The 21,851-nt window shown below is 59.8% G+C and overlaps 1 protein-coding gene across 11 annotated transcripts in view; it reads left to right on the forward strand.

The window, feature by feature from the left end:
* Positions 1-16,477: 16,477 nt before the first annotated feature.
* The window catches only part of ATP2B3 (ATPase plasma membrane Ca2+ transporting 3), a 41,865-nt gene continuing 36,491 nt past the window's right edge, over positions 16,478-21,851 (forward strand). For 10 of the 11 annotated variants that reach the window (XM_049644459.1, XM_049644460.1, XM_049644462.1 and 7 more), the window contains exons 1-2: positions 16,478-16,685; positions 21,615-21,812. In XM_049644459.1, the coding sequence (XP_049500416.1) occupies positions 16,478-16,685; positions 21,615-21,812 (406 nt within the window). The remainder of the gene's footprint in view (positions 16,686-21,614; positions 21,813-21,851) is intronic. The other variant, XM_049644468.1, reaches the window with a different exon arrangement.

Genomic DNA, 21,851 nt, shown 5'->3' on the forward strand with positions numbered 1-21,851 from the left:
CCCCCCCCCCCCCCCCCCCCCCCCCCCCCGCCCAGCTGAGTCTCTCCATCAACACCACTGTTTGCATCTCCCCCTTTCACAGTTGAGGAAAGCAAGGCCAGGTGGCTGCTGAGGAGGGAGCCGGGAACCCCTACCAGAACCGGCCAGCAGAGTAGAGGGCTGAGGGACTGCCAAGGCCTTGGCCTGGCAGAGGGTCTGAGGGTGGAGCTGGCCCCTGGACAGGGAGCCAATTGGAAGGGGCCGGGCGGTTTCGGTCCCGGGGCATCGATCATCCCTGCTGTTGGCCTGGAGGAGAGGGAAGGCCAAGGACACAGCTAGTCTTGATCAAATCAACCTGGTCCCTGCCCAGCGCTGCCAGGTGGTTTGAGCGAAGGGGCAGGCGGCTCTGGCACAGAAGTGTGGGGGGGACGGGTGGGGAGGGGTAACGCAGGCAGATGGAACCGGGGTGGCGTGGGAGGGGGCTTTGCGCAGAGCCAGAAGGAAAGCCATTCCTTGGGGAAGGAAGCCCCCAAGGCTAAGAGCACTCTGGGTGGAGAGCTACAGCGGGTAGCAGAAATGCTACGGCAGGGCCCTGAGGGGCACAGAAGGCTGGTCGGAGGTGTCTTGGCCCAGGCAGGAGCTCCATTTTGGTGCCAGCTCTGGGCCCGATGGTCTTCGTGACCTTGGCCAAGTACCTTCCCTGCTCCAGGCCTGGAGCTTTGGAGGTTGAATCATTTGTGAGCGAGTGGGGAGAGGCCAGGCCCCGAGTCAGTGAGTGCTCTCCACCCCAGCACATCTTCTCCCAGCCCAGGAAGGCAGCCAAGGGTGCTGGGGTCAGCTTCGGTCCCTCCGCCTCCCCCAGCGTAGCTTATAGAGAGGGGCCCCTTGCCTTCCCGGTGGCCAAGGTGAGGGCGCCCTGGGTCCCCGGGGGCTTCGAGAGCTGAGCTTCAGCTGGTTCTCCTGAAGCCAGCAAAGCCAGGCCCAGCTTCCTCCTCCTCCTTACGGATCAAGTTGTCAGCACATAGGCAGGCTACGCATCGCACTCCCTTCCAATTCTAAACTGAGGGCTGCCATCTCCGGCAGAGGTTACGGGCACATTCAGTAATGTCAGTAATGACGGTAATAGTGATGGCACTCGTCTTGCGCCAGACACCCTTCTCAGTGCCTCACACACATCCCCTCGCTTCATCGAAACCACAACCAGTGAAGCAAGAGCTGTTACTGTCCCCATTTTGCAGATGAAGAGACTGAGGCCCGGAGGGGTTAGGCAACACGCCCAAGATCACGCAGCCAGCAGGTGGCAAAACCAAGACTGGAAGGCAGGCCAGCAGTGGTACACATGAGCTGATTGTCGTGGGCATTTCCTCTGTGAAGGAGCAGTCTCAGTGCGTGTCAGTGGCAGCTGACAGACGGGGACCTGGGCTGTGGCACCAAAAGCAGATGCTCACCTCTAACCGATGGCGCGCTGCCCCGGGGCCTCGCCAGTGCCATCTGTGAGATGGGCTCAGGAGCCAGGCTCCGGCTGTCTCTTTGCTGGGGAGGGCAGGCAGAGACCTGGAATGTGCAGATGTCTCCTCCATAACCCCCCCCCCCCCGCCCCGTCATTTCCCGGAAGCCACTTCTTCGGCCGAGGCTCCGGCTCCTCACCGCTCCTCGCTTCTCTGCCCCGCCTGAGCAGGCAGAAGCCAGGCCAAGTGGCGCCCGGCGGGAGAGCCCTCCCCTGCCTATGCACCTTCTGTTGGGTGGGAGGTGCTGGAAGGTGGCCTGGGGTACAGCCTGGGGAGCGGGATCTGAGCCCACTCGTCACCAGGAGGGAGGGAGAGAGGATCCCAGATCCGGCAGTAAAGGCTGGGCGTCCTGTACTGCCAAGGTTGGGAAGGGGAAAGAGGCTGAGGTCGCATGGCTGAACCCAAGCCAGAGCTGTGGGGGGTGAAGTGGCAAGGCCCAGGTGGGAAGAAAGGGCTGGAGGTTTCTCCTGGCCCCCACCTCGGGGGACCGAAACAGGAGGTTTCCAGAGGGCTGCCCGGTCAGTGTTACTGGGGAGCACCTTCTCTGAAGTGGTCCCGAGCCTGCTTTGGGTTCTGCGGATGGGCCCCTCAGTAAGACGGGACCCTTTCACTCAAATGCGAGGCTCTTGCCCGCAGCTACGATCTCGAGGCACCACCTAGAGCCTCGCGGTCCAGTGCAGTAACCACTAGCTGCAGGTGGGAATTCAATTGAAATGAAGTAAAATTAAAACTTCGGCCTCTCAGTCACACTAGCCACGTTTCAGGTGCTCAGTGGCCGCACGTGGCCAGTGGCTACCGTATCAGACAGTGCACATAGAGAGCACTTCCTTCGTTCCAGAAGGTTCTGTCACACAGCACCACTTCAGGGCCACTGCAGGCCAGACCCCAGTCCTCACCCAGACCCCGAGCTCACTCCCCTGCCCGTCCCCCGTTGGCCCCCTGAAAGGGAGCGGGCCGGGTGGGTGTGGACGCCTCAGGGCGGTGTCTGGGGAGTCTGGGGGCCTTGTCCACAATTGCCAAGGGCTGGCCCAGGTGCCCCGACGAACGAGGCCCCGGCACGCTAGCTTGGGGCAAATCTGGAGCCGGCCCCGCTCCATTCTGATGAGGCTCCTGCCGTGTGCTCCGGCTCGCTCACCTGGAACATGCCGGCGGGGCCCAGGCGGCTGCGCACAGATGGGCGAGGCTCTCGGGTTTCAAAAAAAAATAACGTTTGTGTCTCTCCATTTAAAAATAATGCTCTTAACATGCATGCTGTTTATAGAAGATTCGTAAAACCCAGAGAAGTAGAAGACGTAGGAACCCCCCTCGGTCCTATCGCCAAAATGCAAGCCAGTGTTTCCATCCTATAGGACTCGTTGCCACGCCGCTTTCCTTGCATAGGCTATTTAGTTTCACATTACTGTAATTATACCATGGGCACAATTGTGTGATCTATTTTTTACTTTACATAAGCAGTTTCTTTATTAATATAATCCCTTCCTAAATGAATTTCTTCAAAACGGATATGGTTTAATTTTTTTTTTAAAGATTTTGAAAGCCGTAAGTGCTTCTTGCAAAAATCAAGAGAGAGCTCGAACTGTGCTCATTTGCCCATTCGACGGCGACGTATCAAGCACCCAGGATGTATCCAGGAGGGCCTCAGGACTGTAATTACAATGTTTAATGGCTGAATAATATTCTCTCAAGAGATTATAACTCGCTTAATTATTTGGCTATTTGTGGAGATTCAGGCAGTCGGATCCGTTTTGCTGTCATCCTTGAGGCTCTGCGGACAGAAGCTCATGCTGCCAAATTGTTCTCCAGAAGGGCTCTTCAGTACATCCGAAAGCCTGGCCCACTGAAGCCTTGCCAGCCTTGGGTATTATAATCAAACAACCTGGCATAAATATCCGGGGCCAAAATATCTACTTCGATATCTGTTTCTTCCATGGTTCCTGAGAGTGAGCATTTTTCCACGGGTTTACTAACTGTATTTCTCTTTTCTAGTGATGCGCCTTTTCCTCACCTGGTATTTTCCTGGTGGGTTTGAATAAACTTTCCACGTGAAGGATGTCGACAATGTAGCACACTTGTTCCAAGTCACTTTTAAAACTCTTTGCTCTTTGCCTTTGAATTTTTTCTTGTACCAGGTGAACACTTTCTATGCCACATTTTTGGGGGATTTCTTCCCCTGCTTTCTGGGCTTACAAAATCCCTGACAAAACCCTGAGAGCTATCCATTTCTGGGTTTGCCCTGCACGTGTGTGTGAGTGTGTGTAGTTGTACTTTTAAGATTTTTAACCCTTTCATTCGAGGGTGGACAAGCTTTTTCCACAAAGGGTCAGATAGTAAATATTTTCCCCTTGGCAGGCCACACAGTCTCCGTCCCGAATGCAGACAGGACCGAAATGAATGGGCGTGGCCCTGTGCCAATAAAACTTTATTCACAAAAACACTTGGCTGCCAGATTTGGCCCCTGGGCCATGGTTTACCAAACCTTGTTCAAATCCAAAGGAAATCTGTCTTGGGGAATAATAAGAGGCGAGGATCTAAGGTACACCGTTTTCCCCAGGGCCAACCCATCATCCCTGTTTCTTTTATCAAATGATTTGTCACCCAGCTGATGTGTGATGCCTCCTTAGTCCAGACGGATTCTGACGTGCAGGAGGGTATGTTTTGGAGCTGTCTGTCCCATTCTGTGGACCCGTCTGTGGGCTCATGCCTTTTATCTTTTAATACCTAACCTGCAGTCACACCTTAGCAATCTTAAAGCAAAACAAACTTCTTGCTTTCCACAGACGCTGTGGATTTTCCTCACAGAGATACACAGGGGGAGACGGGTGTGGGCAGGAGAGTGTGATCAGAAGCAAAGGCTCACAGCTGAAGATGGCCAGACAGCCCAGGAGCACCAGAGCCTCCTGATTAAGAAAGAGAGAAGCAAAGCTGGCAACCCAGGAGGGGACAGGGAGATGTGGGGATCACCGCAGGCCGCCCCCACCCTGGCTGCCGGGGACGCAGACGACGGGGCTTTGGTCTTTTTGCTTTTCTTTGGGAGTCGCGTCTCTGGCTTGCCCCAGAGGAAGGAGTATTGGAAAGAGCCACCGCAGTCAGGGTTTCCCCTCACTGGCCTGGGAACACCGTGGGTCCCTTCACTGTCCCTATCCTGGAAATACCCGCGCGCTGCCATTTTGGCACAAACCCTGAACACGGGTCGAGGCGCGGGGAGCAGACACCTTCGGCTTGACGAGGTGATCGCCGGGACCCCTCGATGGCGGCCCGGGACGTGACCCAGTCACGTCGACCAGCCCTACGGAACGCGCTTGGTGCCCTGGGCGCATAGGATGGCGAACGGCCTGGGCACGTGCCTCCCGGGCCACGTTCGTGCCTCCTCCCGCCCCGCCCGGTCCAGGGGACCTTCCCTGACTCCTGTCCCCTCAACGGGCTTCAGCTCTGCTCTTCCTGGAAGACCTCAGGGCCAAATTTCCCATCTTGCTTTGAAGCCACAGGCGCGGGAGGGGTGCACTGGGTCCAGGGAAACAGGGCAGTCTGGGCTCCTCGGGCTGCTGGGGTCCGCGAGTGCTGCCCCCTGAGTGGGGCGACCCCCGCGGTCAGAGGGAGGCTCATACCTGAGTGGCCCCGCGCCGGCAGCGGGACCGGAGCGTGGGGCACGGGCACGGGCCCCTCGAGGGCGGCCGCCACCCCATCTGTGCCCTCCTTCCCGCGGCCCCTGGCTCCTGGCCGATGGGCTGTGGTGTGGGGTGCGCCGAGGGGGGAGACTCAGACCCCACCTTGTTGTCACCGTCCAGGAGTCCCAACGTGAGACGGGTCCTCCTGCCTTCACACCAGCCCTCGGTCCCTCTCGGCACCTCCCAGGCCTGCAACAGCTTTGCGGCATCCTCTCAGGGCTTTGTGGGAAATGCTTCTGGATTGGTGTGCCGGTCCTCCACCAGACATAGGCTTTCAAGACCTGGCAGGGCTTGATCTGTGTGATTGAGATAGCAGCCAGGCCCCTGGTGAGCCTCAGGTCCTGCCCTGGTCGCTGACCGGGGTCATTAAGGGCCGCTAGAGCTAAGTCTGGAGCCCTCGCAGAGGCCCTTCCCCCGACTGCAGCCTCCAAGGCACCGTCTCCTCCATCAGTGTATTGGGCAGCGGGCCTCCGAAGTCAACCTGGAAAGGTGGCGGGAACACTTTGGTGTGCCAGTTCTTTGCGTCTGGGTCACAGAAGGCCAGCTGGGCTCAACTCCCATCTTTAGTCTGAACATGTCTTCTCTGCTCCACCCAGCACCCTTGCCACTCCACTGCCAAAGGAATGGCCAAGGCCAAGGTCTTTTCTAAGTGCTCAGAACGACCCGTGTCTAAGTTCCCCATGTGGTGATGGTCTTGGTCAGTTCATTCTGCACGTTGAGTTGGCTTTATGGACCTGACTTGAACCTCTAGCCTGAGTTTGCCCACAAGTCTCCCATCCCCCACTGGGGCCTGGTCTTCTGGACTCTTACTGGCCATGGGGACGTGGGTCTCCTTCCTTAACAGTCCTCCTGACCCCTGACTTTGACCCAGTGAGTGTTCCCAAGGGCTTCAGCCTGTTTCCAGAAACCAGATCCTCTCCCCATCAGGACCCACAATGGGGCCTGCATGGACCCTACCCCCAGGGGACACCTGTGTTTCCTGACAGTCTCCTTGTCTAGTCAACCCTGGGCCTGCAGTGTCCCGTGGCCTTCAGCTGTCTATAGTTTCCTTAGTTACTTGCCTAGGCTTTGGGTGCTTGCAGTGGCTTACAGCTGCCTTTGGGGATTGGAAGCTGGCAGGGACAGCCAGCCCAGTACCACGGACAGAGCTGGGGAGACTTGGGGGGAGGATTGGGATCGGGCACTCCTCATTCTGTCCCTGTGTTCTCTATGAAGGCCTGGAGGGCAGGGATCTGCTACCTCCCAGACCCCAGATGTATTTTCTCTGCTCCTTTGTGGGCTGGAGAAATGCCCCAGAGGCAGCCATGGTGTTTCTGGGTCCCCTCCTGCCTGCTACTCCTGAGACCACATGCCAGGCCACGCTCTGCCCTCTGCGGGGCAGGCCCGGGACCTCACTACCCGCCAACTGCTTGTGGGATAAAGCAGGAGGGGCGTGGGCCAGAGTGTGCCAGACCACGGGTATGGGGGGAGGGGGCGGCTGGCTCAGGCTCCCTGCTGCAATGCAGTTCTCTCCTGAGCAGCCCGCTGTAATTGGATAATTAGTGTCATTATGCTTCCTGCCCATCAGCTCTCCTCTCCTGCTCTCTCGCACTCTCCTTTTCCAGCTCTCGCCTTCTCTGGCAGGAAGACAGATGACTGCCTTCCCCAGGGGAGGGTGGTGACCCCCACAACGACACTTCAAGGCCCCAGCCAGAAAGGGGCTTCCGACTTCCCTCTGGGACCCAAGGGCACCTGGTGCTCTGAGAGCCACCCATGTGGGAGTGTGGACTTCCCTCCAGAAGCATCCTGGGGAGCCAGCTGTCCCCACAGGACCTAGCGCTCTCCAGGAGAGATTTGCGGCCCTGGCCAGCTTGAGGATGGCCCCAGAAATGAGGAAGCCTCTGAGCATTGCATACAGCCAGCCCCTGACCAAGTGGAATGTTCTGGCCTCACTAGTGGAGCCGGGTTCTGACCTATGACTCCTGGAGTCCAGATGGGCTCAGAGAGAACTCAGGGCTTCAGGGCAGATGGAGGGCGAGTGGGTGTGGCAGATAGATGAGTCAACAAGGGGCATTCCCTTCATCGTCTTCCTGATGGAGACCTGACGGACACCAAGAAACCCTCCAGGAAAGAAGGTACCCTGGCGACCTTGTTAGGTATGCGGGCATGGTGTCTCCCTGTCCTCAGCAAGGAGGAACAGTGATCCATTTCCCAGATTCAAAAATGGACACCCAGAGAGGTTGAGGGACTTGGGCCGACTCAGACAGCCAGGCTGCACTCGCAAGCCCTGAGGTTTACGGGGACACATTGCCTGTCTAGACACTTTGTTGAACTCTTTTAATTGGTTTTAATCATGTGTTCATTGCTTTCCCGGGGTTTCCTGGGCAGTCACTTGGCAGAGGAACAATGTAGAATTCTCTGGAGCCAGACCACTTGAGTTCACATTGGCCTCTGCTCCTTGCTGGCTGTGTGACCTTCAGTGAGTTCTTCGGTTTCTCTGTGCCTCAGCAGTGATGTGGAGATAATCACTTAGCGGCTTAGAGGCTTATGGCACCAAGCAAATGGGTAACTCCGTAAAGCGTGGAGAAGGGTTGCCTGTGACCTGACTGCCATTCTGTCTCTCTTCAGTGCTCCCATGGTTCTGTCTTCTGCTTTGGCTAGGGCTTCTAGGACCACGTTCCAATACACAGGCGAGAGGGAGCCTAGCTCCGGGTCATTGCATGTCCCAGAGAGCACATGGAAGTGTGGGCCTTTGTTAAGTCATAGAGACTTCGGGGAGACATGGGGGGAGCAGGCAGATGGCGACATTCATCCCCTTTAAGGACACAACCGTGAAGTTGGCCCTATCCCCCTTTTGTTCCATGTGCTGTCCCAAGTGTAGTCCAAGGGTAAGGTGTGTCCCTGTCCCATTTGCTTGAATGCCATTGGCCAAGACATAGTCACATGGTCATATGTAGCTGTACCGGAGTTGGGGGAACGTAGTCATTTTCTTGGATGACAAGATGCCTGATTAAAAATTAAAATCCAACGTTGGAAAAGAGAAACAGAAGTCGGGGAATGTCTAGCAAGTCTCTGACACAACCTCCTGGGGGTTCTTAGCACTTCCTAAAGCCATATTATATAAACAGAATGCAGATCTGGAGGCCAGGCCTTCCCCAAGTGTTTTGGCCATCGCTTCTGGTCCCTTCTGAGGGCAGGGTGGGGTCAACACCTCTGAGGAAATGCATGCTAGCATGTGGGCGACACGTAGGGAGCGGGACCACACTTTCTCCAGGTAGAGGGGCAAGAACGGTGGCAATGGCCTCCAGGAAGCCCCGCTTCCCAGCTCGTCTGGGTCCCTGCCACCTAATAGGGCAACCACCCAGCTGAGGCGGAGTGCGGGTGCTGTCGAAGGTCACTGAGGCCAAACGGTGGGGGTAGGGCGTGTGCAGAACGATCTGCTCGGGCTTCCATTTCAGACAGGGGATGCTCCTGCAAGTTACAATTGCCACGGGCAGAGCCACGGGCTCACCGCCAGTCACCAGTCGGGGCAGGGGGATTCCTGCGATCACTGGACACCGCGCGAAAGGGGTGGCAAGACCCGTTTGGTTTTTCAATTGTGGCGAAATAACACGTAACATCAAATTTGCCGTCTTCACTATTCTTTTAGGTGTCTAGCTCAGCGTCATTGAGTATATTTACTTTGCTGTGCAACTCTCCCCTCCGTCCTTCGCCAGAACGTTGCCATCTTCCCAAACTGAAACTCTGTCCCCGGTGGACGCCAACTCCCCCCCCCCCCCCCCCCCCCCCCCCCCCCCCCGGCCCCGCCCCGCACCCAGCACCCTGCTTCCTGTCTCTCTGAATCCAACTGCTCTGGGCAGCCCATAGGAGCGGAGTCCTCCGGTATCTGTCCTTTCGTGTCTGGCCTCTCTCACTCACTCAGCCGTGTGTCCGAGGTTCATCGATGCGGGAGCAGGTGTCTGCCTCCCCTTCCCTTCCAAAGCTGAATAACGATGCATTTGGTGGACAGACCACATTTTGCTGATCCATTCGTCCCTTGATGGGTCCTTAGGGTTGCTTCTAGCTACTGGGAGTCATGCGGCATGGAACACGGGTGTGCCAATCTCTTAGAGACCCTGCTTCCAATTCCTTTCGTAGGTATAGGCCCAGGCATGGCGATCGTACACGTAGTGTTTTTGATGAGCCGCTGTTTTCCGTAGCAGCTGCACTCTTTTACGTTGTCTGCCGGGGCTTGTTTTCACTGGACAATCCTGGACGCTCCCTGGAGCCCCTGAAGGCAGGCAGCCGTGTGGCATCAAACCTGGCCGAGGCCTGGGATCCCCAGGCAGAGGGCTTTACAGAGTCCCAGTGCCACCCCCTTCTGACTATGGAGCTGCGACTGGGACTGTGCATTTTTAAAGCCCCTTGGTGGAAAGGGGGGCCCTCCGGGTCTGGCATGTGCTGCTCTAGATTAAAGCACTGGGCCATCAATTAGCAAGGGGTGCTACAGACGTTCACCCACCCATAGGCAGGGGCTGCACCAGGTAAACCCCAGGTCCCTGCCACCTCCGGGAGTCTAGACTTGGGTTTCTCTGGGTTCCAGAACCCTCCTTCGCCCGGCTCTAGTCAGCAAGGACCTCCCGATGCTTGAAGTCCGTGCATCTGTCTTCCTGCTGGTCTCAGACAGTCCTCTGAGCCTGGACCAGGCGCTGGATGGGAAGCATCCTTCGCCCTTGCTGGCAGCCCCCAGAGGGTCCCTGAGGTGGCCCTAGTGGCCTGGTTGCAGCACAACAGTCCCTCCCTGGGGGCAGCCCTGCAAGGGCAGACGTGCCTGTGGATGGCCGCGTGCGTCAGTTTGGGGAGAGGGGGCCATGGAGTTATTGTTTTTGCCCAAAGCTGTTCGCTGTGAGCGCTGCTTGGCGCGTGCACAGATTGTACCAGGAACAAGGGGGAGGAAGGAACGGAGGGGGGACTGTCCCTTTAAATCTGTTTTCTCTGTTTTATTTCCTTCTTTCTTCCCATCCTCCTCCTTCCACTAGCACAAGTGGTGGAGCTGTGAGGGCCCAGGAGCTGCAGTGACGGCGCCTCTGAAATATTAATGAGGCTGTTCTCTGCCTCAGCTCCCCCCTCGACGCCTGCTCCCTCCCTCCCCAGCTGAATGCAGGCTTCATCCTTGGAGCCCTCTTTTCTCCTACCAGGTGGCAAGCCAAGGTGTGCCGAGCAGAGGGGAGGGACAGGGGCCGGGCAATAGAGAGGGCCCAGGAAAGGAGGGGGTTTCGAGAGAAGTCAAGGGTCAGAGGGCTGTCCAGCCACATGTTCACCTGCCTGGGATTAAAACCAGGCCCAGGAGAGGGCAGGGCTCTGCCAGCGGGGTTTCCGGAGGGCCCCTGCACCCACTCCCCACCTGCTCTCGGCTGGCCACACCCCACATCTGCAGGTGTGAGGGAGGCCTGGGCCGGTATACGGGGCCCTCGCGCTCTTCCTCTCTGGGTTCTGTAGGGCCTGGCCTGGGCTCCAGGTGCCTGGAGGCAGAGAGAAGAGGGGACGGTTTTCTCAAGGAATCCCCACAGTGAATCACGCTGCTGAGCCGTGGGTTCTTCTGGCGGTGGGTCTGTCGGGAGATGCCAACAGGCAGTGTGCATCATGGGGGGCAGCGGTGGAGGGCATGTGCCTGGGTGGGCCCTCGGGCCCACATCTCCTGCCCTCTGACCCTGCCTCAGACGTGACCTGGCTGTGCCGGATTCTGCTCCGTTCTTGCCTCGGGCAAGCGCAGGGGGAATATTCTTGTCACCAGTTTACTGACCGCAGGGCTGAGGGCACAGTGACTTGAGAGTGACGCAGGGACCTGGGACTTCCTGGCTTCTAGTTGGTGCTCCCGGCCAGGTTCCACCCATCCTGGGGTGGGGGCAGGGAGCGGTGCCTGGCAGCAAACGCCCTCTCACCAGCCCGGGGACACATGCCCGCTCAGACACACGCGGCAAGCACGGACTGGTGGTAACGTCCAGTGGCCGCTGCCCACAAATGAGTGTGACCTCTGACTTGTGGGGTTTCACCCTCTGTTCCTGTCCCCTCTGTGAAGGCGACAGCGGGCAGCCCACACAGAGTAGGGACTGAGCAACATGGAAGGCAGGTCCAGGAGGTCTGGGATCATTGAGCCTCCCTGAGCCTCAGTTTCTGCATCTGTGAAATGGAGAAATGTGTCCTTGCCCCTTGTTTATGAGGTACGATGAGGAGAGCATCTGGAGTAGGGGCCCGAGAGAAGGGAGCCTGGGAACAGAGGTGCTCCCACCTCATTCAGGAAGCTCCTACCTTCCTGGAGGGTGGTCGGCTGCCCAGGGCCTTAGGGGAGGTGGTTGAGGAAGCAAAATGGGGGATTCGGGCAGATTAAGTCAGAGGTGCTGGGAGATCCTCCCAAACCTGATTAGAAGTGGCCAGGAAGGGCCGGCGCAGAGGGGACGAGGACTCCTGGGTTTCTGGTTAGGCAGACTTGAGTCAGTAGGCCTACGGACAGGGGGCGTCGGGCCACACTGGAGGGAAGGATCCAGAACACGGTTGGGTGACTGGTGTGAACGTGGGCGATCTCCTGCAGTGCTCTGGTAGCAGCCTGTTGAAAGTCCCAGAGCAAGGGTGAGATGGTCCCGGGGACCCACTACAGCTCACTACTCTCGCCATTGCACTGCACAGGCCAACTTATGCCACGACAGAGCAAGTATCGGAAGGTGTGAGTCCGTCCCTGTGAAGGTTTGCAATTCAATTAAGCCAATTAAGGTCTGGAAGATGGTACATTGCCTGCACTTTTAGTGCCTACAAACCGTTCTAGGCAGCCAGCCCAGGCCGGAAAGCCTCTGTCGGGCCTGTAGAACTGATAGGCCTGGTCACTTCTGTTCTCGGCCATTTCAGTGATGGCTGCCGTCCTTATTAAGAATGAGAGAGGCAATTGCCCAAGCTTACAGAGAACCCAGAAAAACAACAGTATATGCCATTTGGTCTCTACAGCAGCCAACAGTCACTCAAGACAGACTTTGATTTAACTGATGGCTCCTGTCTGGCCTACAGAGTTAATGAAGACGAGGAAGGTTAGCATGAGCACAGTCTTTGACTTGAGGGGGTCCCCCCAGAGCTGCGTGGAGACCCTGGGCACACTGCGAGTAGCCTGCTGGGGGTCAAGGCATCCCTGCCCTGCATCCCTGTGCCCCCCTCATGCTCTCCAGGAAGGCGATCCACACCGCCCCCCCTCAAAAAAAAAAGGCTCCCCGCTCTTCCTTGGCCAGCCAGGCCCCTGTTCGCTCCCTCCTCTGGGCCCCCATCCCCAGCCAGGGCTGACCATTCAGTGAACTTCCTGCCAACTCAATAACCGCATATCTCAAAAAGCTTTCACCCCTGGGAGTGGGAGAGAAAGCAGAGAGCCATAGGAGCGGTCGGCGGATTAGAGACTCGGCAGCGATCAATTTTGGCACAGACTTTCTGGAGAATGTTCCACTTGAATTGCCACTCAAATTCGTCAGAGGTCATCAGGCGGAGAGGGGACAGCAGGCTGTGCGGGGCGGGGCACATATGGAGTGCTTGGAGCCGGCAAGGCTGTGCGTGGCGGCCAGGTGAGCGCTGACGCGGGTAGATGGGCATGGGGCACAGGCGGGAGCAGGAGAGGAGCCGGCTTTTTGCTTGAGGGGGGCAGGGGGGGTTACCTGCACCGGGGAAAGTGGTGACCCAGAGCCGGGTGGTGACAGGCTGCCCAGCTGGAGGGAGACAGGCGACGTGGTAGGCGGGGACACGGGGCCTGCTCGGCAGGGGATGAGGCAGAGGGACCAGGCCACAGCCGCAGGCGGGGTGCCAGGGGACGCTGAGGTGCAGAGGAGCAGCAGGGCCAGCTGAGAGGCGGTGGTGAGGCCGGGCACGCTCTGTGTCCCACAGAAGGTCAGGCCTCGCCTCCCTGCTCGGCTCCCTTACCGTGAGTCACCACAGGCACAGGAGGCCTCAGTGATGACAGCACACCGATTGGGAGCAGCTCAAGGACCCTGTGTGGCTGTCTGGGCCACGGCTGTTGCTCAGTCGAGGGCAGGGCCACGCCTGGGGGCCGAGTAAGGAGCAGGAGGCAAGGACAGGGCTCACCTTCAGTGAACCCTGTTTTCAGGGAGCGGGCGGGAGAGGCCGGCGCCTCCGGTGGAAGCAGGCATGTGAAGGTGTGACCTCCACCAGCCTGAGCTGCTGTCTCCCACCACCTGCCTCAGAGCCCACCCAACTATGGGCCATTCCTCTGCCACCCCCAGGAGCCCTCCAGTGCCATACGGGCGGGGTCGGGCGCCTTCCACCTGAGCCTTCTCTGAGTGGGTACAGGTGCCGAGAAGATAAAAGGGTTCCAAGGGAATAAAATCATTCATCTGACTTCGCTTTTAGAGAAAACCCCCTCGGAGTCCCTACACAGCTCAGTGGGGGCCATTCGGGCACATAGCTAGCCCCTGGGGCCTAGGTGGAAGGTGTGGGATGCAGGCCCGGGGCCTGCCTGCCAGGGGCGTCAGAGCCTCCCTTGTACTCATCACTCCCCTCAGCCTGGGAGGAGGGGCCTACAGGGCACCCCACGGTGCTGTGCTCAGGGACAGTTGACTCCCCCCAACCCCTGCCGGGACCCACACAGCCCATAGATGGGTGTTCTCTCAGCAGCCGAGTGTGCCCGGGACCTACTCGCCAGGGGCTCTGTGCCTATGGCAAGCCAATGCCCGCACACGTGAACCAGCCCCTGTCCCTCCCGTCCAGCAGCCAACAGGCCAGGGGGCTGGGGACACAGAGCCCAGCCCTGCAAGTTTCACCCAAGTTGCCTGGTATGTGGGAAGGGAGACGCATGGCAGCGACACTCGGGGTCAGAGAAAGGAGGGGAGAAGGGGCACCCAGCAGGGGCGCTGTCCTGAGCCACAGTCTGGACTGGGGAAGGAATCTGGCAGGACGAAGGCAGGGGTGGGGGTGACAGTCAAGGCCATCTAGAGAGGTCAAAAGCCACCAACGCTGCCTCCGATGGCTCCTGAGATGGCCTGAGGTCGGGACAGCCAGGTCTCCCAGTGGCCAAGCCTCTGTTTCCCGCGCTGGTGAACGGGCCAGTGATTCCTACGGCTCCCACCCAGGTGCATGGGCCACATTCGCAGAGCACCCCCGAAGGAGCCCCACGTGCCATGGAAATGAAAGGTTTGCTCGCTTGAAGCTCTGCGTGCCGGTGCTCCCGGGAGCTCAGGGTCACCCGCGTTGCCTCCGCCCTCTCCCCCACGTGCCGAATGACCTAGCAGCTGACTGCAGCCCTCCCTCATCTCTAGGCTTCTGCCCCTCCAGTCTGGTGTCACCCGGCAGCCGTCTGCTCGGTGATGGCCCATGTCACTTGTGGCCCCGTGGGATCTGCAGCCCCATTCCCCCACCGACCCGTCCCACTACCTGTCTTCTCCTTAGGATCAGAACACTCTTTCATCCAGAAGAACGGCTCGCTCCTCCCCCTTGTTCTGGTCTTTTCACAAACGCGCCCCTGCCAAGAGGCCTTCCCTGCCCCTACCCCCAGCGGAAACCATTCTGTCCATCACTCTGTCACCTGCTGCGAACTCACCTCCAAGCCAGAGAGCACAAGGATGCACTCAGTGCTGTCACCTCTGTGTCCCCAGCACGGATGGCCAGTGCAGGCCTGTAGTAGATGACAAAGTGGAAGGATGGGCAGTGGGAAGATGCGTGGGAGTGGAAAGGACGGCACGTTCTCGTGTCTGCCATTTTGTTCCCACATCTTCCGGCACCGAAGGCCGCTCCATGTGGAAACTGTCTAAAGGATTAACACTTAGGTGCCCAAACTTATGAAATGGGGATCACTTTTGATGGGCATTTTTTGAAGTGCCTCCCTGGGTCCCAGGCCTCCTGGGTAGGACTGCCCTAGGTACATGTGCCTTTTTTGGACACGGCAGGGTCAAGCGTGCAGAGGAACTAAGGCCCCCACGTGTTCTGAACCCCCTCGGGCCGGTCTTGTCCCCTGAGGGTTGTGGTGCACCCCTGCTTCTGGTGTCCTCTGGGCTCTGAGTAACAGGTGGGTCCTCTCCTGAGAGTAGGCGCCATAGGCTCTGGGCTGTGTTTCCACGGGCAGTTCTAGATCAGGAACCTGGATTGGTAGCCAAGTTTTGCTTCCAAGAGGATCCTTCGGAGCCTGCAGCCTCCCCAAAGGCAAAAGATTGGGCCCAACTGAGCCATGCCGTCGGGAGGCCTCTTTGCTGTTGTGAAGGCCAAGGCCATGTGCACTGACACCAGTTTAATCCTGGGGGTTTGACCTTTGGGGATGCTTGCACTCATGCTCCCAGCCTGTGTGTGTGTTGTGGGCAGCCCCCCAATTCAGCGCCTGGAGGGCAGAAGGGTGTGGAGGGGAGGGGACGGCACCGTGCTGTGGGCGGGCTGATGGGGAAGTCGCCAGTGACCTGTGGCTGCTTTCCACCTTCTCCTATGCGCCCTCTCCTCCGCCCCTCCTCTTCTACTCCTTTTATCCCCTCCTTTCCCCTCCTGCCCTCCCTCTCCCTCCTCACCCCCTCCCCCCAGGCCACCTCCCTTCCTTGCCCCAGACCCCCCAGGTGCCCTCGGGGCAGCAGAGACACCCTGCACACTGAGTCTTGACCTGGCTCCCGGCTGGCCCCGCCCATGGCCTGGCCCGCTCCCTGGACCCCCCGCACAGCCCCAAGCTTGAAACCGTGAGCCCCAGAGGCTGTGCCAGGCCGCTGCAGGGAATTTATAGCACATCTGCTACACCGGGCGAGTGTTAATCAGACAAGAGCAGGGAGCATGACAGAGGGGACAAGCTTTCACCCACGGTGGGGCACGGACACGAGAGAATTGTGGCACAGATAGCCTGCCCACCCGTGCCAGTAATCAACGCCAGGACATCACCTCTGCTTCGGTGTGGGTTCCCGGACGGATTTGGGAGGCAGTCAGGGTCTCCGTATCGCAACAGCAGACCCCTTCCAGGAGACACGAACGCTCCCTCCTTCCCCACCTAGGCGAGTCCTCCCGCCTTGGGTACTCGGGCTGGGCAGGACTAGGGGATGGCCTGGCAGCTGGGCCTGGCAGGGCATGAGGGCCACTGACCCAGCCTAGGAGGCGAATTTTGCAATCGGCAAGTCATGGCTCAGACCGAGTGCCGATTTTCGGAGAACGTTCTGGAAGAGTGGACCTCAGTCTTGTCTCAACTTCGCCCCTGGCTTCTTCTCACCTCTCCCCAGGTGTCCGTGCTCGGCCACTTCCCCGCTGCAGCTCCCTCCACTACACCTCACCCAGGCACTGGGACCTCGGGTGGCTGCCTGCCCCTAGCTGAGGCCGCACCTGTGAAGAGGTCGGGCACCCTGTCCTCCCGGCACGACAGGCGGGATGGGCGACATGGCCAACAGTTCCATCGAGTTTCACCCCAAGCCCCAGCAGCAGCGGGAGGCCCCCCATGCGGGCGGCTTTGGGTGCACACTGGCTGAGTTGCGTTCCCTCATGGAGCTCCGAGGGGCTGAGGCGCTGCAGAAGGTCCAGGAAGCCTACGGGGACGTCAGTGGGCTTTGCAGGAGGCTGAAGACCTCGCCCACAGAGGGTAAGGCTCCCAGCAGAGCCCCAGCGCAGGCCGCGAGTGCGCCAGGGATGTAGGGTCATGGGCCACCGGACACTTCCCCCGGTCTCCAAGGGCCATCCTGAAGACGTCCCGTACCCCCGGGGCGGGCCTGGTCGAGGACCGGGTGGTGCTTCTGCAGCAGCTTCCAGAAGCACTCTTGACCCTGACTGTGCCCTCCCAAGGAAGCCATCCCGCCCCCGCCACCACCGAGCGGGAGATGCTCTGTAGGGGGGTGAGGGGGATCGTCCTCTGGGTAACCTGGGGTCCCCCGGGAGCCGTGGCCTGACCCCCTCCAGCAGCAGCAGCTCCCTGCTCTCGCTTCTTTGGATTAAATAGAAATCGAGCAAAAGAGGAGGGAAGGAAGAGGACGGCACGGTGTCAGGCTGGGCCCCAAACTGAAACCCCAGAAGCTCTTCTGGGCAACAGGGCAACAGGGTGGGACAGAGGAGGAGGAAGGCCGGGCCCCTGTCTGTATGCTCCAGGCCGTGTGCCCAGCCCCGTGTCCGGTTAAGGGGCACAGGAAAAAGAGGGTGCCGGCCCTCTGCGGGCCTGGGTTGCAGGGGGCTCTCTCTGGAAAGGGGGGGGCAGAGTGCTGAGTGGAAGTGCCACTGGCCACAGGCTGTCCCAAAGAAGCAAAGAAGCAAGTCTGGTGCTTGGGTGGTTCAGCGGCAGAATTCTCCCCTGCCAAAGAGGTGCAAGCCTCAGGCAGCATAGATCTGAGGAGATCTGCTGCCCAGAGCCTCGAGGAAGGCTGAGGAGCATTGTCTAGAAGGTTCCAGAGGCAGAGGCCTGACTGCCACCTTGGGTCCCTGCCTCGGCCCTGTAGCCCTTGCCCCCTGCACTGGAGGCAAAACTGTGCCTTGCTCTGCACCAGCCTTTCCCGGTCCTGCCTGCTGGGTCTGCTGGGAGGCCGGGACCACCAGGACCCAGGCTTGGCCCCAGATTCCAGGAGTTGGAGTGTTTTCTGGCCCAGCTGGCACCTCCCTGGCAGGGCTGCTAGGGCTGTCCCAGCCCAGTGCCAGGCCTGTTCTCAGCCAGCCCTGATTGATCTCATCAGCTCCCATCTCAGCTGTCACACCTTTGTCCACCCAGGGCTCTGGCCATCACCCTTGTCTGTTGCTCCCTGTCCCTGTCTGTGGATGGCACATGGGCTGGAGCAGGGGGTAGAGAAGGCCCACCCGGGAGGAGATGGGCCCAAGGGCCGGGTGAGAGGGTGCCCACCCAACCAGGTCAGGAACTCCAAGCCTAAGTGGCCTTCTCAGGGCCGCCTGGGTTCTCTTGTTTTGTGCTCCAAAGGGACCCAGCCTGGTGTGTTGTGTTATCAGGGCAGATGGCTTGGCTCGGGGCCAGAGGGATCTCTCTCCTTTCCCCCTCCTTGCCCCCCCTCCGCCCAGGATTTGGGGCTAGGGGGGAGGCTGGGGTGGAGGGCCATTTAGCCACAAGGGCTCTGGCCTCTTCCAGATAAAAGGAAGCAGATGGGCTTCAGCTGGCAGCTCTTTCCTCTGCCTGTCAGGCCTTGTTAAATATTTAAAATGTCAAGGCCCCTGGGAACCTGCCTGATTCTGCCACAGCGGCTCTGGAGCTCGCCCAGGGCCTATGGAGGGGCGGGCATGGAGAAGGGCAAGTGCCCAGGTGGGTGGCCAGGCCGCAGCAGAGGGAGCCGGCCAGGCCTGACCTGCCTCCTGAAGAATGAGCAGCGCGAGGACTACCCCTCCCCACACCAAGCCCAGGAGCCCTGGCCCCCAGTACACCTGCCGACTTGGCCCTGGAGTGTTCACCCAGATGTCCCCGCTCCTGCCCAGACACAGTGGCCTGAGCTTTAGGAGGGGCCGGCTTAGCCGCACCCTGGGCCCCACATCAATCCCCTGGCAAGGTGTGCTGGCAGATGGGTGCTTTGGGAAGGGTGGGGGGCGTGGGGACGTGCATGGTGTACTGGGGGGGGGGGGAGATTTTGTCTGTTCCCGGCAATAAGCACGTCAATGGGCTCAGGCTTTGTAGCTATCCAAAAGGATTCCAGAAGCCAGAGAACCCGGGTCTTGGGCCAAGCTCAGTGGGAAGCCCACCAGGGGGACCTGGGCCCCAGCCCTTCCCCTGTCTGGCCTTTACCAGCAGCAGTCATGGAAAGGAGAGGGCGGATTATCCAAGAGCCGCACGATGTGGTCCTAATCCAATTCTGATGGCATCTGGCCTCTGCTCTGGGCAGGACACTCATCTGTGTCCTAGCCAACCAGCCGGCCCCTGCCCCAGCACCTGGACCTGGGCCGCTGTGGGGGCCTGCCGACTGGGCACATGCTTGGAGCCAGAGGGGCTGCAGCTACCTTCTGGCCCCCACATGAGTACCTGAGCAGCTGTCTGGACCCCCAAGCCCAACAGGAAGGCCATGGTCTTGGGCTGGTGCAGGGCAAGGGAGAGAGAAGCGTTGCTAGAGTATCAAGGGCAACCCAAGGCCAAGGGACAGGCTGACAGCGGGAGGGGAGGAATGGAGCCAGCTCACTCCTGGGGAGGGGGCCCCAAGGGCCTGGCTTCCCTTGGGGACAATCTGGCGTATGGGGTGAGGCAGGCAGGATGCAGACTTATGGTGGCACAGGGACCCATGGGCTCCCTCTTGAGGGTCTCCAGATCCGTGCCCTTTCTCAAGGCAGGGGCAGTGGAAATTCCGGGTGTCTGGGAGAGCGGGGGTTCAAGCACTTCCATAGTACTGACCTCACTTTTCATATCTCTTGTAGCTTAAAGATGCAGGCCTCAGTTAGGAGTGGGGCACAGGCCCTCGGCTGGGACCCCAGGCCCTAGGAGCTGAGGTCCTGAGCTTGTCCCAGACACCCAGGTGGAAAGTTGCAGCCTTCAGAAACCGGAGCCCCGGCAGGGCCCAGGCACCATGAGGCCTTGGGAGAAGGGCAGGGGCAGCCGCAGCCCCGCTGGGTGCAGAGATGTGCCCAGGCTGTGCCCGCTGTGGGCTTTTGCTCTCGTCAGGCCTTCCACCTCTGGTGGGCTCCACCCTGACCCTCCCCAGGCCCCTTCCCTGCCTAGTGGACAGCCACCCTCCTTCCTCCCAACTCTTTCTGCACCCCACTTAACACTTCCTTGCTATCAAGTCCTATGTGCCTTCCCAAGCCAGCTGAGATCACCCCCATAAGCTGGGGAACCCGCCCCCCATCTGCCCTGCCGGTAGCTCCCTGCCCCCCGGGAACTGCAGTCCAGTGTCTGCCCACGAGGTGTCAGTGTGGAGCCGGACCCTTGGGTTCAGGCCTAGAAGGAAGCAGCATCCAGAGGGATGAGGGCGGGGCCAGGGGACGGCCTCCGGCGGGCCCGCCTCTGGGGAGGGTGGCCAAGTGGATGTCTGGCCTCGGGAGGAGGTAGCCTGGATGTCAGTTCCACATGGAGACTTCTGGTAGCTCCAGGCATGGGCCTGAGGGGACTCATGCTGTAGAGGCAGAGACCCAGAGGGCTTGGTGAGGGCCTGGGTGGGAAGCGGGCTGTCCCAAGGATGAGAAGTAAGGTAAGGGCCCAGCCTCGAAAGCCGGAGCTCGCCCCTTGGTGGATGTTGATTCTGAGCCCTTCACCCCAGCCCCAACACACTAGAGTGCCTGCGATGTGGCGGGGGCCTCCCAGGGCTCTAGAAGTACGGGTCAGGCCTCTCAGCCTCTCAGCCCTCCTTCAACATGTTTCACCCGCTCTGGCCACAAGGGGTCCCCACTGAGACCGGCTTCTTCACCCTTCACTCTCCTCGTCCTCTGCCTGGTGGCCTGGGGACACCGTGGCATAAGTATGAATCACTCACTGACAATCCCAGAGCCTCAGAGACATTCACCAAGTGCCACATGTGCAGCCCCAGAGGAGGCAGTAGGTGGGGGCGTGGGCAAGGCAGGGAGCTCACGTCCCATCCCCGCCCTTCGCCGTGACCCCCAGCTCAGAGCTCGAGGTTGGCACTGCAGTGGGGTCTAGGGAAAGCATTAGGAAGGAGGCAGCTGACTCCGGACGACGGCCACGAGAGCTCGGGGCGGGGGCAGTTCCTACGTACCTCCTGGTGCCACGGGTGCCACACCCATGCTCAACAGTATGGGCAAAACTGACGATGTTTTGGGGCCGCCAGAGCCGACTGTCTCCCGGGTCTCGTCAGATGACACAGGTTCTGTGTCCCGCGCGCATGGCTTGGCCACGCCCCCCTGTTGATGGCTTAGCATCTGTGAGGCTCCCATCATCCTGACCTAGGGTCAGGTGCACAGGGCAGCAAAGGAGTCCTGGGCTGCCAGCAAGAGCTCCGACTCACAGGCACAGGGCCCTTTCCCTCCCTGGACTCAGTTTCCTCCTCTGGACCCTGGAGGGATTGTACGAGCACCTCGGCCCACTCACAGCCCACAGGGGATCAGCTACCCTGGGCCCGGCTGACAGCAGGCTGCCACACCTGTGCCCTCCACCCCAGTCTTGTACCAAGCCCTGCACTCCTGCGAACGCCTGGGCTGTTCTCTTCTCCTGTCTCCAGGTGACACTTGGCCATCCCTGGCCCAGCTGGGCTCCCTCTGCTCACCCCCACCCCGTGGTGGCCGTTATCACCGTCCCTCCCATCTGCCCTCTGAAGGGACCCACCGTAGCCCATAGACCTCCCCGAGCATATCGGGAGGCCGACCGAACCCTTCCTCATACCAGGGGCTCCACATTGTTGCGAGTCGCGCGGTCGCACGCCTGAGCTGTCCAGGCAGCTGGAGGGCACACACGCCCACATACCTGTCCTCGGGGTTTGCAGAAAGGTTTGGAGGACCGGGCAGGTGCGGTTCCCGCCTTCCAGGGGCTTTCAGGCCAGAGAACAAGACAGGCACTCTGGGCGAGCAGGGGAGAAAGGGGCAGGGCCTCACGCCGTTGGCCCTTCCCATCTTCTTGCTCTGTGTCCCCGCTCTCCATCCCTGCACCACACAGGCCTGGCCAACAATGCCAATGACTTGGAGAAGCGCAGGCAGATCTATGGGCAGAACTTCATCCCTCCCAAGCAGCCCAAGACCTTCCTGCAACTGGTGTGGGAGGCCCTGCAGGATGTGACGCTAATCATCCTGGAGGTAGCTGCCATCGTCTCCCTGGGCCTTTCATTCTATGCACCGCCCGGAGAGGAGAGCGAAGGTGAGCAGGGGAGGACCCGGCAGGAGGGAAGGAATGGGA

Source organism: Panthera uncia, chromosome X (genome assembly GCF_023721935.1).
Source record: "Panthera uncia isolate 11264 chromosome X, Puncia_PCG_1.0, whole genome shotgun sequence".
NCBI lineage: Eukaryota > Metazoa > Chordata > Mammalia > Carnivora > Felidae > Panthera > Panthera uncia.